General features: G+C 50.9%; 1 protein-coding gene across 2 annotated transcripts; it reads left to right on the top strand.

The window, feature by feature from the left end:
- The first annotated feature begins 388 nt into the window (after positions 1-388).
- Positions 389-11461, top strand: LOC122377982 (syndetin-like). Of its 2 annotated transcripts, none has more exons than XM_043358648.1 (19): positions 389-413; positions 1321-1419; positions 2093-2275; positions 2991-3127; positions 3487-3664; positions 4017-4205; positions 4406-4615; positions 4824-4953; positions 5183-5357; positions 5682-5871; positions 6297-6452; positions 6685-6782; positions 8171-8366; positions 8944-9217; positions 9527-9609; positions 9799-9957; positions 10306-10427; positions 10646-10835; positions 11076-11461. In XM_043358648.1, the coding sequence occupies exons 2-19, from the start codon at positions 1375-1377 to the stop codon at positions 11181-11183; spliced, it is 2823 nt and encodes a 940-aa protein (XP_043214583.1). In that variant the 5' UTR covers positions 389-413; positions 1321-1374; the 3' UTR covers positions 11184-11461. The 2 variants fall into 2 exon arrangements, with proteins under 2 accessions (XP_043214583.1, XP_043214585.1); XM_043358650.1 differs by lacking the exon at positions 389-413 and adding an exon at positions 424-436.
- Positions 11462-11686: the final 225 nt, after the last annotated feature.

Raw genomic sequence — 11686 nt, forward strand, 5'->3', positions numbered from 1 at the left:
CCCCCGCTGACCTTGGACGGGATTGGCCGGACGACGTAGAATCTTCGTCGTCCGAGAGACATCGAACGCGGGGTTTGTCATTGGATTCGCGTGCGTCTGTGAACATTTTAATGACGTCAGGAAAAAAACGTCCTTCCTACCAGTCACTGAGCTATTTTCAGTCAGGATGAAGAGGATAATTTGAGAAAATTTGAAGTTTTTGATCTATATGAAAAAGTAGAAAATGTGAAAAACATGGTTAATGAGGCATTATATAAGTTTTTGAATTTTGATGCTCTATTTTTAGTCTTACATTAGGGGTTTGTTGACGTCATGATTATACAGATGTTAGATAGGATCTATTATCGATTATCATTGACTTTATTGTTGATTTACGTTGATGTCAGATGGGTCAGATGCGGCCTTGGTCAAATGTGTGTGTGTGGAGGACGTGGGAGTAGTTGGGCTGGAGATTTTATGCATTATTATTTTGGCCGTTATGTTTAGAGTGCAGCTTTTGAATTAAGACGATGACCATAAGATACTTAATTTTCAAGGTTTGACAGCATAAACGTTGTTTTTCGTTGTCTCATGACTATCAGAATTTAAATGAAAATGACCAAGCACTGATATTAAATAAAGTAAATCGAATGCTGCCCCACTCACACCACAAAGCGTAAATACTAAATAGTAATCTAAAATCGACTAAAATCTTCCTAACATGATCTTTGGCAAAGGCATTTACCAAAACCTGAGCCTGGACTTTGGGCATCTTGATCATTATGCGTCCTTAGAAGTTAGAGGTAACCTGTTACCCGAGATCTCGAAATCGTGTTCCTGCCTAACAGTCGCTGCATCTTTTAGTAGAGCATATGTTTAATTGTAACAATTAGCAAGGTTCTAGCTCTATTAGGGGCGAAATGATCAGGGTATCATACCCACGCCACCCCTCCCCCGATCGGATGCTGTGTTTGTAAAAGGACGATGCCCAATGCTTGATAGGTCTGGCAGGGGCTAAGTATAGATTGATTGAGGAACTGTAATTACACTAGTCACTATGTCTATTCCGGTGTTCATTTCTAAATTTATCTTATTTTCCCTTTAGTCTTTCTCTTGAGTCTTGAATTGAAGTTGAGAAAATATAGGTAAAGCAAAATGGATAGAGAGCATGGGGCATTAAACAGTGAGCTCTAAGCTAAGAATAAATAAAAGATTGTTTCATGGGAGGATTCAACAACAATTGCTCCAGCATGCTGCTAGCTTACTGGCTTGGTTGGTTTTTAATGTTTGAAGGACAACACTTCTTACTTCCTCATCTAACATAGACTTCTTTTCTCTCAGGTGACATCTCCGTCACAGTTATAATTGAAGACTTTCATTGTTATTATCTTTGTCATGGATGATCTGAAAGAGAAGTTCAAGACACTGATGAACAAGCCGGTGAGAAATGAGAAATTTCTGTAGTGCATCAATTTTTACATTGTGTACATTTACCTACCTACACCACTGGACTTTCTGTTCACCTATATGAAAGCATGATTTCCAAGCAATGGTTCAACATCCTTTCATGTGAAGGTCCTGCTTGCTATTTCTTAGATCGCTGTATGGTCACACTCCACAGCTACCTTTTTTGTAATGGACCATCATATAGAGTCACAATAACAGCAACAGTTTGCAATTACCTAGTCGTTATATGTTTGATTGAAAATCGTAATGCTTAACCAAAGCTGCAATCTATGAGCAGGGAGACCATACAGTTACTCCGTGTCCCGTGACTCAGACGGCGATTATCCTGCGTCCGCTGCCCGTCTGCTGACCGCTGACCGCCTACCTTCCGCCGCCTGGTGACCACTCGGCCCGCTTCTCGTTCGTCGGCAGTACCGTCGAGCGCGTACTGCGTGGCTTCGCCGCGGTTCCCGCCCGAACGCTACAATGCTCCCCTGAAACAAGAATAGAAGGAAACGAAATCACGAAAAGTATTTTGCTGACCAAACCATCTTGATAAACTAGTTATAAGTTTGACTATGGTGCTTACTGCGTACCCATAAAGCTTCTAGCTAAAACAAATATTTCAGTGAATCAGGTGCACGTTTTCACGGTGCTGTCGTTGCAGTCGGTGCTGCCGGCCGTGGTATCCAGTGCCAGCGATGTCAGCTCGGCGGAGGCGGTGGAGCGGCGCGTCTGCGTCTCGAACGACGTCAGCGAGCCAGAGGCCGAGCAGGCCGTGCTGGACAGCATCCAGGGCTCGTTCTTCCAGACGGTGGACTCCTCCGAGGTGTGCCGCGAGCAGCTCCAGGTCAGAGTCAGACAGCAGAGATGAGAGCTGTTAGGTGAAATGATATTCTACACGAAATTTTATTAACGGTTGATACAAACTTACGCCGTTTGTGTCACAGTGGTCCCAAAATATGCCAGTTTGGGTGGGAAGCGACATCAAAATCAAAATAATTTTCCACCCTCACCTCCAATTTTCAAAGCAATTTTTCACTCTCTGTTTTACCAATTAAGAGCATCTGTGTGTACCTTTTACCTCCCTCCATATATTTTGATTCAACCATCTTATAAGGCAGCTCCCGCATTCTCCAACATTCACAAATAAATTGTTGAGTGTTGACCCCTGTTTTCAACTCTTTCTAGTACCTTTCTGACTGGTAATTTTCCACTCTCAGCCGTCTTTGTAGTGACAAATATTCCCCTCTGACACCCAAGCCAAAATATAATTTTGGGACACTGACAGTGGATGACGATAGGCATAGGCCATCGCACTGTGCTGTATGAGTGATAAATTACATCTTAGACGGGGACATTGCACGTCTTTGCGGCATGATTTATGAATGACGATATCAGAGCTCTCGAGCCATTTTTATTATCGACGTGAGAATAGGTACCTATCACGCAGTGAGCCTGAGAAAGCAAGTGTATATACGCCGAGCGGAACCGATGCGCTATATCGTCACAAACTATCTCCGTCTCGCTAGGTTATCGTCTCACTGATGATTGGTGTTTGACAGCGGTTCCCTCCGACGCTGGACGTGAACCTGGTGAACGGCCAGCGCCAGATCCTGCGCCGGCAGTTGACGGTGGTGTCCAAGAAGGTGTCTGACATGATCCTACACTGCCAGCCAGAGCACAGCCAGGAACTCGAGAGGTATGAGCTGGAGTTTATTGGGGAGCTGGGGATGTATGGGAGGGAGCTCAAGAGATGTGGACAGGGGTAGAGAGGCATACATAGGAGTAATCGGAGAGACGTGAGATGGATTTGGAGAAATACGAGACGCGTGTGACAGTGAGCGGAGTCGGCAGAGTACTGTTAAAACTGTCATCCCGGCCTTACCTGACCCATACATGCGGTTATCCGCTGTCTGAGATCAAATTGCTCTTAGTTCGATATTGCGTCGAAACTACTTACTACCAGCCACGCTATTGATTCACTGATGCATATTACGATGCTAATGCTATAATCGCCCGTGTGTTTGTCGTCACGGGCCGTGTTCCGTGCCGCCGCAGGGTGATGCTGCTGCAGGAGGAGCTGCTGCAGACGCTGGCCGTCTGCCAGACCGCCCGACAGTCCGTACGGCAGGCGCAGGCCCACTTCACCGCCGGCGGACTGGGCGTGCTGGCCAACTACCGGCACCGGCAGGCGCTGCGCACCGTGCTCCGGCCGCTGCACACCATCCGAACACTGGTAACTACGCGTCGCAATCTAAAGTCTTATCATTGATCAATATTTATTCGTCTGAGCTTTTACATGGCATCGATTTTTTCTCTCAAGACAATGTAGTTTTCCATTTTCATTTTACGGAAAAACGTCGTCCAATGCAGTATTGTTTTGTCTGCTATTTTTGTAAACCTTTTCCAGTTTCTCTCGTCGCATTTTACCCTATTGGGATTGTGTCTGACCTATCAAGTGGAATGATCGTTCGTCGCTTATGCTTTTTTTTTTTGTTTGTTTATCAACGCTGCCAGCTAGCTATGTTGCTTTTTATAACGGTCTGTGATTGTGACCCTTCTTTGATTGTACTTACGTGTTTCTGCAGCAAATGACTGAGGCGCGTCTGGAGGAGCTGCTCCGGGCCGAGGACTACCCGGGCTGCATACACGTGCTCCAGGAGTGTCTGAAGGTGGCCGCCGCCTATCGGCAGTTCAGCTGCGTCAGCGACATGACCAACAAGCTGCAGGACACGCTCGACATGGTCGAGGAGCAACTCGATGTCGGACTCGGCAAGGTACGAGATTCCACCGATCGGATCACCTTGTATACTACCTCAGTACCTCGTAGGTCCTGCCAATCGATGCATCCATTACGGTATACATTAGGTTTCGTGAACTATATTTTCATAGCGTTATTTGGATGCTTATATTAGTGTGCGGCTGTATTTTTGACGAACATCCACTGACTGCTCCTCCCTGCCCGCTGTACCGCCAGCTGTGCACGCGGTTCGACGCGGAGCGCTACAGCCGGCTGCAGGAGGCCTACCGGCTGCTGGGCAAGACGCAGACGGCCGCCGACCAGCTGCTGATGCACATGACCTCCGCCGTGCACACTGCCAGCGGTCAGCAGGTGCTGGCGTACGTACAGAGCACCGACGGCGCGCAGCAGCCCGTGCAGAAGCGACAGTACCCCGACCTGTGCGCGGTAAGACTGGGACGTGCTTAGGGGAGCTGGTAGCAGACATGAATTGAGTGATGTGTGGACGTGCTCTTTACATATTTTTTTATCATTATATGCACGTACTGGCAGGTGGTAAATTTTACCCGTTTCTTTCGGCAAAATCCTTACTTATTCAAAATGGAGACAGTCACAGGCTGTTGTTTTTTGTCTGACCCGCCGTCTCTCTGTCCAGCTGGTCCCGACCGAGAGCGTGCTGCCGTGCCTGAGGGACCTGTGCCGCGTTCTGTGGAACATCATCTACAACTACCACTGCATCTTCCAATGGCACCGGAGCCGCACCGAGGCCGAGGCTGTACAGGCAGGTGAGTGGTCGACTAGACGCGGTGGTTAATTTCGGCAGGGACTTCTCGTGATTTAACTCCTTGTTCTGTTCTTTGATCACTGCTTACCCTGTCCGTGTCCATATCCCTAAATTGGCGTACGCTGCTGCCACGACCCATTGCTGCTCTGGTCTGCCTTAGAAACTTATTTCTGATACCGACCCATTTTTGTATCGGCTCTCTTGTCGCTGACTTATTCTCATCCTTTCAGAGACGGAATCTGCCGAGCTCTCGCTGAACCGACGTTACGTAGCTCAGAAGCTGGAGCACGGTCGGTCGCGCATCTGGTTGGACGTCCAGGGCCGGGTGCGCGCCTACCTGCTGGCTGCCGAGCTGTCGCACTTCAGCTTCGACGACTTCATCCAGATCCTGGACGTGGTGCACAGGTGGGTGGTCTGGTGTTAATGCTGATCGGACTCGGAATTGATGGTAAGCGAAGGTGGAGTTCAGGGTTTTAGTTTTTGTTGGGCATGTTCATCCCTTACCTACCGTTTCAGACCATATGCACCTCAACTGCGCAGTGGGCAATGGACTGAATTCACGCTAGCCAAAGCCCGAATGATCTGCTATTCAGACGCTTCTGAAATTATATTTTGTTGCATGTTCACTGCTTCACTGGCTCGATTCTCTGTTTCAGAAAATAGTCTGGCGAATGCTTTAGGAGTTTGGCGCTGCCATATGACCAGTACCACCGTTCTCTCCTTTGGCAGGCTGCTGGAGATCGGCGCGGAGCTGAGCGGCCAGGAGGGTGGGCCGCTGGAGGAGGCCGTCAAAAAACAGTGCGTCGCCTTCATCCACGTCTACCACCGCGCGCGGCTGGAGGAGCTGCGGATGTTCCTCGAGAACGAGGCCTGGGAAGTGTGTCCCGTGAAGCCGACCTTCTCTGTGCATAATCTGCAGGTAGGCTGGGCTCAGCGTTTCAGGGGACCTTGGATTTCGATTAATGATTTAAGAAAATAAGTTAACTGAAAACTGCACCTTCAGTACGAGTTTGACATCCTAGCCGACCGCGCGATTAAGTCATACTAGCCCGTAGCCAATAAAAATGGCAACATGTAGCTGTTACCTTTATTGTGTCGTTTAGCAAAACAAGAGAGGTGACCGGGTACCGACTATCCCCTCCAGCGGGGCATGTAAGCGTAGGGCAGCATGACGTAAGCGTAATACTACCATTACCATGTACTTACTTACTTACTTAGACTTATTTCGTCGACTTCATCTAGTAGACCCCGCCTGACGTCACCTGTGGGAAATTCCGCATCATCGCCCATCACCGTCATGTTCTACGTCATTTGTGACCGCCGCTGTCCGTCTCTCCTATCCAGGAGTTTAAGCACCTGCGTCGGCAGCACCTACTGCAGAGTGACGTGGAGCCCGAGCCGCGCGTCCTCTACCTGAAGACGTACGACGCCGAGCGTAACCCGTTCGACGTGTACCGAGACGCCAAGGTGGACGGAGAGCAGCTGCCCAGCACTGAGATGGTGAGTCATTGACGATGAATTCAGCATGGAGTCTGTGAATCCGGTCGCTGTCGGACACACATGATTGCTGGCTGCTGGGCTGGTCGGTTGAGAACGTGATGAAGTGTCATGAAGTGTGAAACTGTGAATGGAGTATGAACTTTAGATCATCGGCTGGTTGACAAATGTCACATTGTGTGAGCCTCTGTCTCTCCCACCGACCGCTAATAGTATATACCCTTGACTCCGGCAGACGGACTCTGACTCTGACGACGAGTCGGAGGAGCTCAAGGTGCAGCAGGTGGAAGAGGCCCCCGGAGACGGCCCCCACCGGCAGAGCACAGCGGTTAGGTGAGATCACAGACGGTGGAACACAACGGTCGGGTGAGTTCAGAGACGGCGGAACACAACGGTCGGGTGAGTTCAGAGACGGTGGAACACAACGGTCGGGTGAGTTCAGAGACGGTGGAACACAACGGTCGGGTGAGTTCAGAGACGGTGGAACACAACGGTCGGGTGAGTTCAGAGACGGTGGAACACAACGGTCGGGTGAGTTCAGAGACGGTGGAACACAACGGTCGGGTGAGTTCAGAGACGGTGGAACACAACCGGTCGGGTGAGTTCAGAGACGGTGGAACACAACGGTCGGGTGAGTTCAGAGACGGTGGAACACAACCGGTCGGGTGAGTTCAGAGACGGCCCCCACCGGCAGAGCACAGCGGTCAGCTGAGTTGAGAGATGGCGGAGGTCAGTCTGACAGGCAAACCGCTGATGTTATATTCAAAGTGACCAACAAATGCGTTTGTTCTTCTCACCACATTTGATATAAGATGCCCGTTGTGCCACCCGCTAACACACCCGTCCTCAGGATACTGAAATCCTTCTCCACGCCGCAACCCTGTTCCGGGCTGGACAGACAACTTTATCCCATGCGGGCGGCTCCCATTGGAGCGCACTGCAGTTCCTAAAGGAGCACACCCGTAGCCGGGTGCAGAGAGTGCTTGGGGACTGGTCGGCCTGTCCAATTGGATGGGCTCAGCCCCGGCGGCTCTCTAGGGTGTCTGCCCAGACCAATGTCTCCCCCCTAATTCTGTCAGTGGCGGCGCAACACCTTCAATTAAAGGGGCACTGCCGACTTTTGGTCCCATTCTTTCCATACAACGCCAAAAGGGTTAATGCTAAAATGACAACATCAAGGGGGCACGGTGCCCCGGTGCCCTCCCCGTTTCGCCGCCTATGAATTCTGTGTATTGTGTATTGTGTGTTTGGTACCCAATTAAAGACGGAGTCAGAGATCACCTTATGCATAACTACAGCGTCATATCAAACATTAAAAATACGAGTTCATAGGGAACATTTGCTAACATATGCGCGAGCCTCGCCCTTGAAGACAACCTTCCTGTCAAGTGTCAAACAAGTCAGCAGTAGACTGCCTGGCGCACAGGTCATTCACAAGGTGTGGAAGACGACAGAACATACCATTTCTGATAGTGTCCACCTACAGTGGTACCCACAGCTACAGCCCACCTGTAGCTCTGTGGGCTCCTACAAAACAGCCTGAGATCGTCCTTTGCTACCAGCTTCACCGATCATTCCTATCGCCCTTCTGGCTCTGAAATGGTCTTTGTCAGACCGAAAGGGCCTAACCCAACAAAACAAACGAAACAAATAAACAAAACCCGCTGACAGCAGGCCCTGCCCACAGTGCTGACCGTCCGGCCGTTGTCTGACATCCCCAGCTCGCCGCGCCGGATGCCCACGGCCGCGGCCCTGGCGCCGCCCGTCAGCTCCACTGCGCTCCACGTCCTCCGGCTCTGCGGGCGGTACCTGCGCATGATGGCGCTGCTGCGTACCGTGGCACTGGACGTGGTGGTGTGCCTCAGTCAGCTGTTCGACTTCTACTTGTACACCGTGTACTCGCTGTTCGCGCCGCCGGTAAGTACCACTACAAATTGCGTATGTCTCTACCTGTACAGTACGTGCATCTGTTTCTGTCGGTGCATTTAGAAAATGTCCTGAAACAGCTCGTCTCTCGAATGTGCTGCGTACCATAGAAGCAAATTCTCTGTGGGAAAGAGACAACTGGTATTCAGTGTTCACAGAACCAGGAATGAAGGCAGATGATAAAAGCAGATAAGATACAGAGATTGGACAGGTTCGCTTTTTGTTTCATTTTATCTTCAATGGTCCTTGTGTCTACTATTTGCTTAGTTTTGATTATACCAGGAATGCTACAATATTCCCACGATAGCTCAAAAAGTCAAAAAGGCAATCATATTGAGGCTTACGAGGATGGCAGCGTGTTGGTGTTTTATATTTGATGAATAAGAGGAAAACTTGTATAATACAAGGGGTTGGCAAGTTTCAAACTTTTATCCGCCAAAATAATTGGCGGCTTAGGGAATTATTGGCTGTTGCCCCGGTAGGTCTTCGGGTAGCCTCGCGTTGCCTCGTCCAAAAACTTGGTACCGCCGCCCACCACGGCGCTGACCACAGTGATATATTTTGCCAGGACGATGTGGGCAGCTCGCCGCGCCTGGTGTCGGCGCTCCAGCGGATCTCTGACCAGCTGATCGAGAGGAGCCCTGCCCAGTCCGCGGTGGGCGCCGACCCGTCCCGGGCAGCGGGCGGCTCCCCGGCTCCTCCGGCCGGCCCGTCCACCCAGTGGAGCTCCGTGCGCGTGCCGCCGGCCTCCCTGAACCCCGCCGTGGAGCTGCACCGACCCGAGCGGCTGCACGGCCTCGCCGCGAGACTGGTGGCCGCCGAGTCGGTGGTCTTCATCGCAGGTGCGTGAAGAGACAGACACGGTGCGGGTGGGTGGTCTTCATCGCAGGGTCGTATGTATTGAGACGTGATTTGGTGATCCAGTGCTGCATGATTGTACTCGGTATCTTTTGCCACGGCATTATCATGGACTGCCACCAATACCAGCGATCCTCCTGTGAAGGGGGACAACCAATGTGTCACCAGATGTCATGCGATGCATAAGACCTTGCACGCACGTCGATGTTTGTTCATGCTGCGCCGGCCCTGACACGGTTGGGTGATGAGCGGCCGTCCTTTCTCCGTACCTCACCCGTACTCGAACCTTTCAGATCAGCTGGAGCTAATCCGGCGCCACGTGGAGGGAAACATACCGCAGAGCAAGCGGCTCTACGTACAGCAGTTCTACGGCCAAGTAAGTTAGACGCCGCTGATATTATTAGCGGATATTCGTATTATCATCAGGCTGGATAGGGGACATTGACTTGAGTATGAGGTGATAGTGAAAATCTTTGGTGTGTGCATTAATTGTTTTTCAGTGAACCCTCAGAAGTCATAGAAAGATCACAAGACGGTTCTTCTTTATCGTGTCTATTGTTATCAGACGGTGGCGGCGGCGGCCGACGTGCGCGGACCGGTCTACTTTCCGGTGACGTCACGGGTGATGGACTCTGACGTCATACTGATGCGGATGGCCAATGTCAACTGGGAGGTGAAGGAGCTGTGCAGCCAGCACAGCGCCTATGTCGACCTCATGCTCAGGGTGAGAACGGCCGGCGAGGTGATGATGTGAAGTTTTGAAATTGCGTTCGTTGGTCATGTAAATGTGAATGCAACGCTATATAGTTTCAACTCCTGCGTTTTAAATATGGCCATTTTGGTGCAAATGACAATCAATGCATTCTAGAACGGGACATAAGTGAGTTAACTGCCTTGTTTAATGGCAATTACCATAGATGCTTCATGTTTCATTAGGTTCGCAGTTCTTTCACACCCCTGAACGAATAATTAGGATGAAGTAGAAACGGTAAACAGGTATTACGTGTGAGGACGAGTTGGGTGCCTGGTTGTTGTCGCCTATCGTTGACCTGGCCTGCGCTGTCACCCACAGGATCTGCAGGTGTTTAGTATGCGTCTGGAGGAGCTGGGCCGGAGGCTGCCCGTCCCCCGCCCCGTCTACGACACACTCTGGGACCAGTGCGTCCGTGTCGCAAACCGCGCCTTCGTCGAGGGGTGAGTGCGTCGTGTGGTGCCGTATCTGACTACACTCGGATTGTCTGAAGAGAGTGAATGACGTCCTGTTTAAGTTTGGTGTTGCCAGTTCATCCAGTAAATCCAGACTGGTGGACACTCTTTTTCTGCGACTGCTATTTCATTGTGAGATGAAATACCCAGGTCGCTGTGCCATTACATCGGTGATAATTTACGCCACCCGTCCCCCTGTGCGCCAGGTTCGCCTCTGCTCGCCGCTGCAGTAACGAGGGCCGCGCGCTGATGCAGCTCGACTACCAGCAGTTTGTCACCAAGCTGGAGCGGCTGACACGGCTGCGGCCGCTGCCCGAACGGAACCTCGTGGAGACGTACGTCAAGGCGTACTACGTGCCCGAGTCGGGGCTCGACGACTGGATCCGACAGCACAAGGTAATGGGTCAGCGCCGTTGGATCAGCGATACATACCTTGAAGTTAGCGCACTAAATATAGAGCTTCACGTTGTGTTTCTCACTCACCCGAGGATGATATGTAACCAACGGTTCTCCATCCGCTACTGTGTCTGCAGCTCGGTCCCAATGGGCGGCCCTATCAGTATCACTGAAGTGTCTGCAGCTCGATCCCAATGGGCGGCCCTATCAGTATCACTGACCATCCACCCTCTCCCGTAGGAGTACACCAAACGCCAGGTCACCGGTCTGATCGGCTGCATGAGCCACGTGGGTAAGCGGGCGCGCACACGGCTTCTGGGACTGCTGGAAGAGGATGGGCGGCGGTAGCAGCGAGCCAGGCAAGAGTGGAACCAGACCGCTGAGGGAACGTGACGGTGGTGAAATGCTTTATCATGCGGATGCTGCATCCTTGCATGACGTGTCGGGTCTCTAGATAAATATATACGAAGTTATAGACCTGCCAGAATATCACTTCATAGATTATTATTACATTCCATCATATGAAGTATTTATCCGAGCTGTTGGTATGGGCTGTTGTTTGGGGTGGGTATTTCGTTTGTGATCGGTGGTGTGTCGTCAGACAAATACATATATTATCTAGAGAACACAGCGATGCGACTTGTGAGCTGTAGCCATATGACCGTAGCCATTAAGCTAAAGACCATCGACGGTTACAGGTGGCCAGAACGTGTCGGCTTTGGGGCCGCGTGGGGGGCTGGGGCATGACGAAAACAATAATACCTACGGCTTGGACCGAGACGGGCGTGCATAACGGGCCAGTCGGATGATCTCCGAGCTTTGGAGAACCCTTCCGAAATAAAACGAAGGTG

Source organism: Amphibalanus amphitrite, unplaced genomic scaffold (assembly GCF_019059575.1).
Source record: "Amphibalanus amphitrite isolate SeventyFive unplaced genomic scaffold, NRLGWU_Aamphi_draft 000053F_arrow, whole genome shotgun sequence".
In the NCBI taxonomy this organism is placed as follows: domain Eukaryota; kingdom Metazoa; phylum Arthropoda; class Thecostraca; order Balanomorpha; family Balanidae; genus Amphibalanus; species Amphibalanus amphitrite.

Coding starts and splice junctions, on each gene's coding strand:
- LOC122377982 (XM_043358648.1), top strand. CDS start 1,375: ATGGATGATCTGAAAGAGAAGTTCAAGACACTGATGAACAAGCCG. Junction 3,665..4,016: donor TGCACACCATCCGAACACTG/GTAACTACGCGT, acceptor GTGTTTCTGCAG/CAAATGACTGAGGCGCGTCT. Junction 9,218..9,526: donor GTCGGTGGTCTTCATCGCAG/GTGCGTGAAGAG, acceptor CGAACCTTTCAG/ATCAGCTGGAGCTAATCCGG.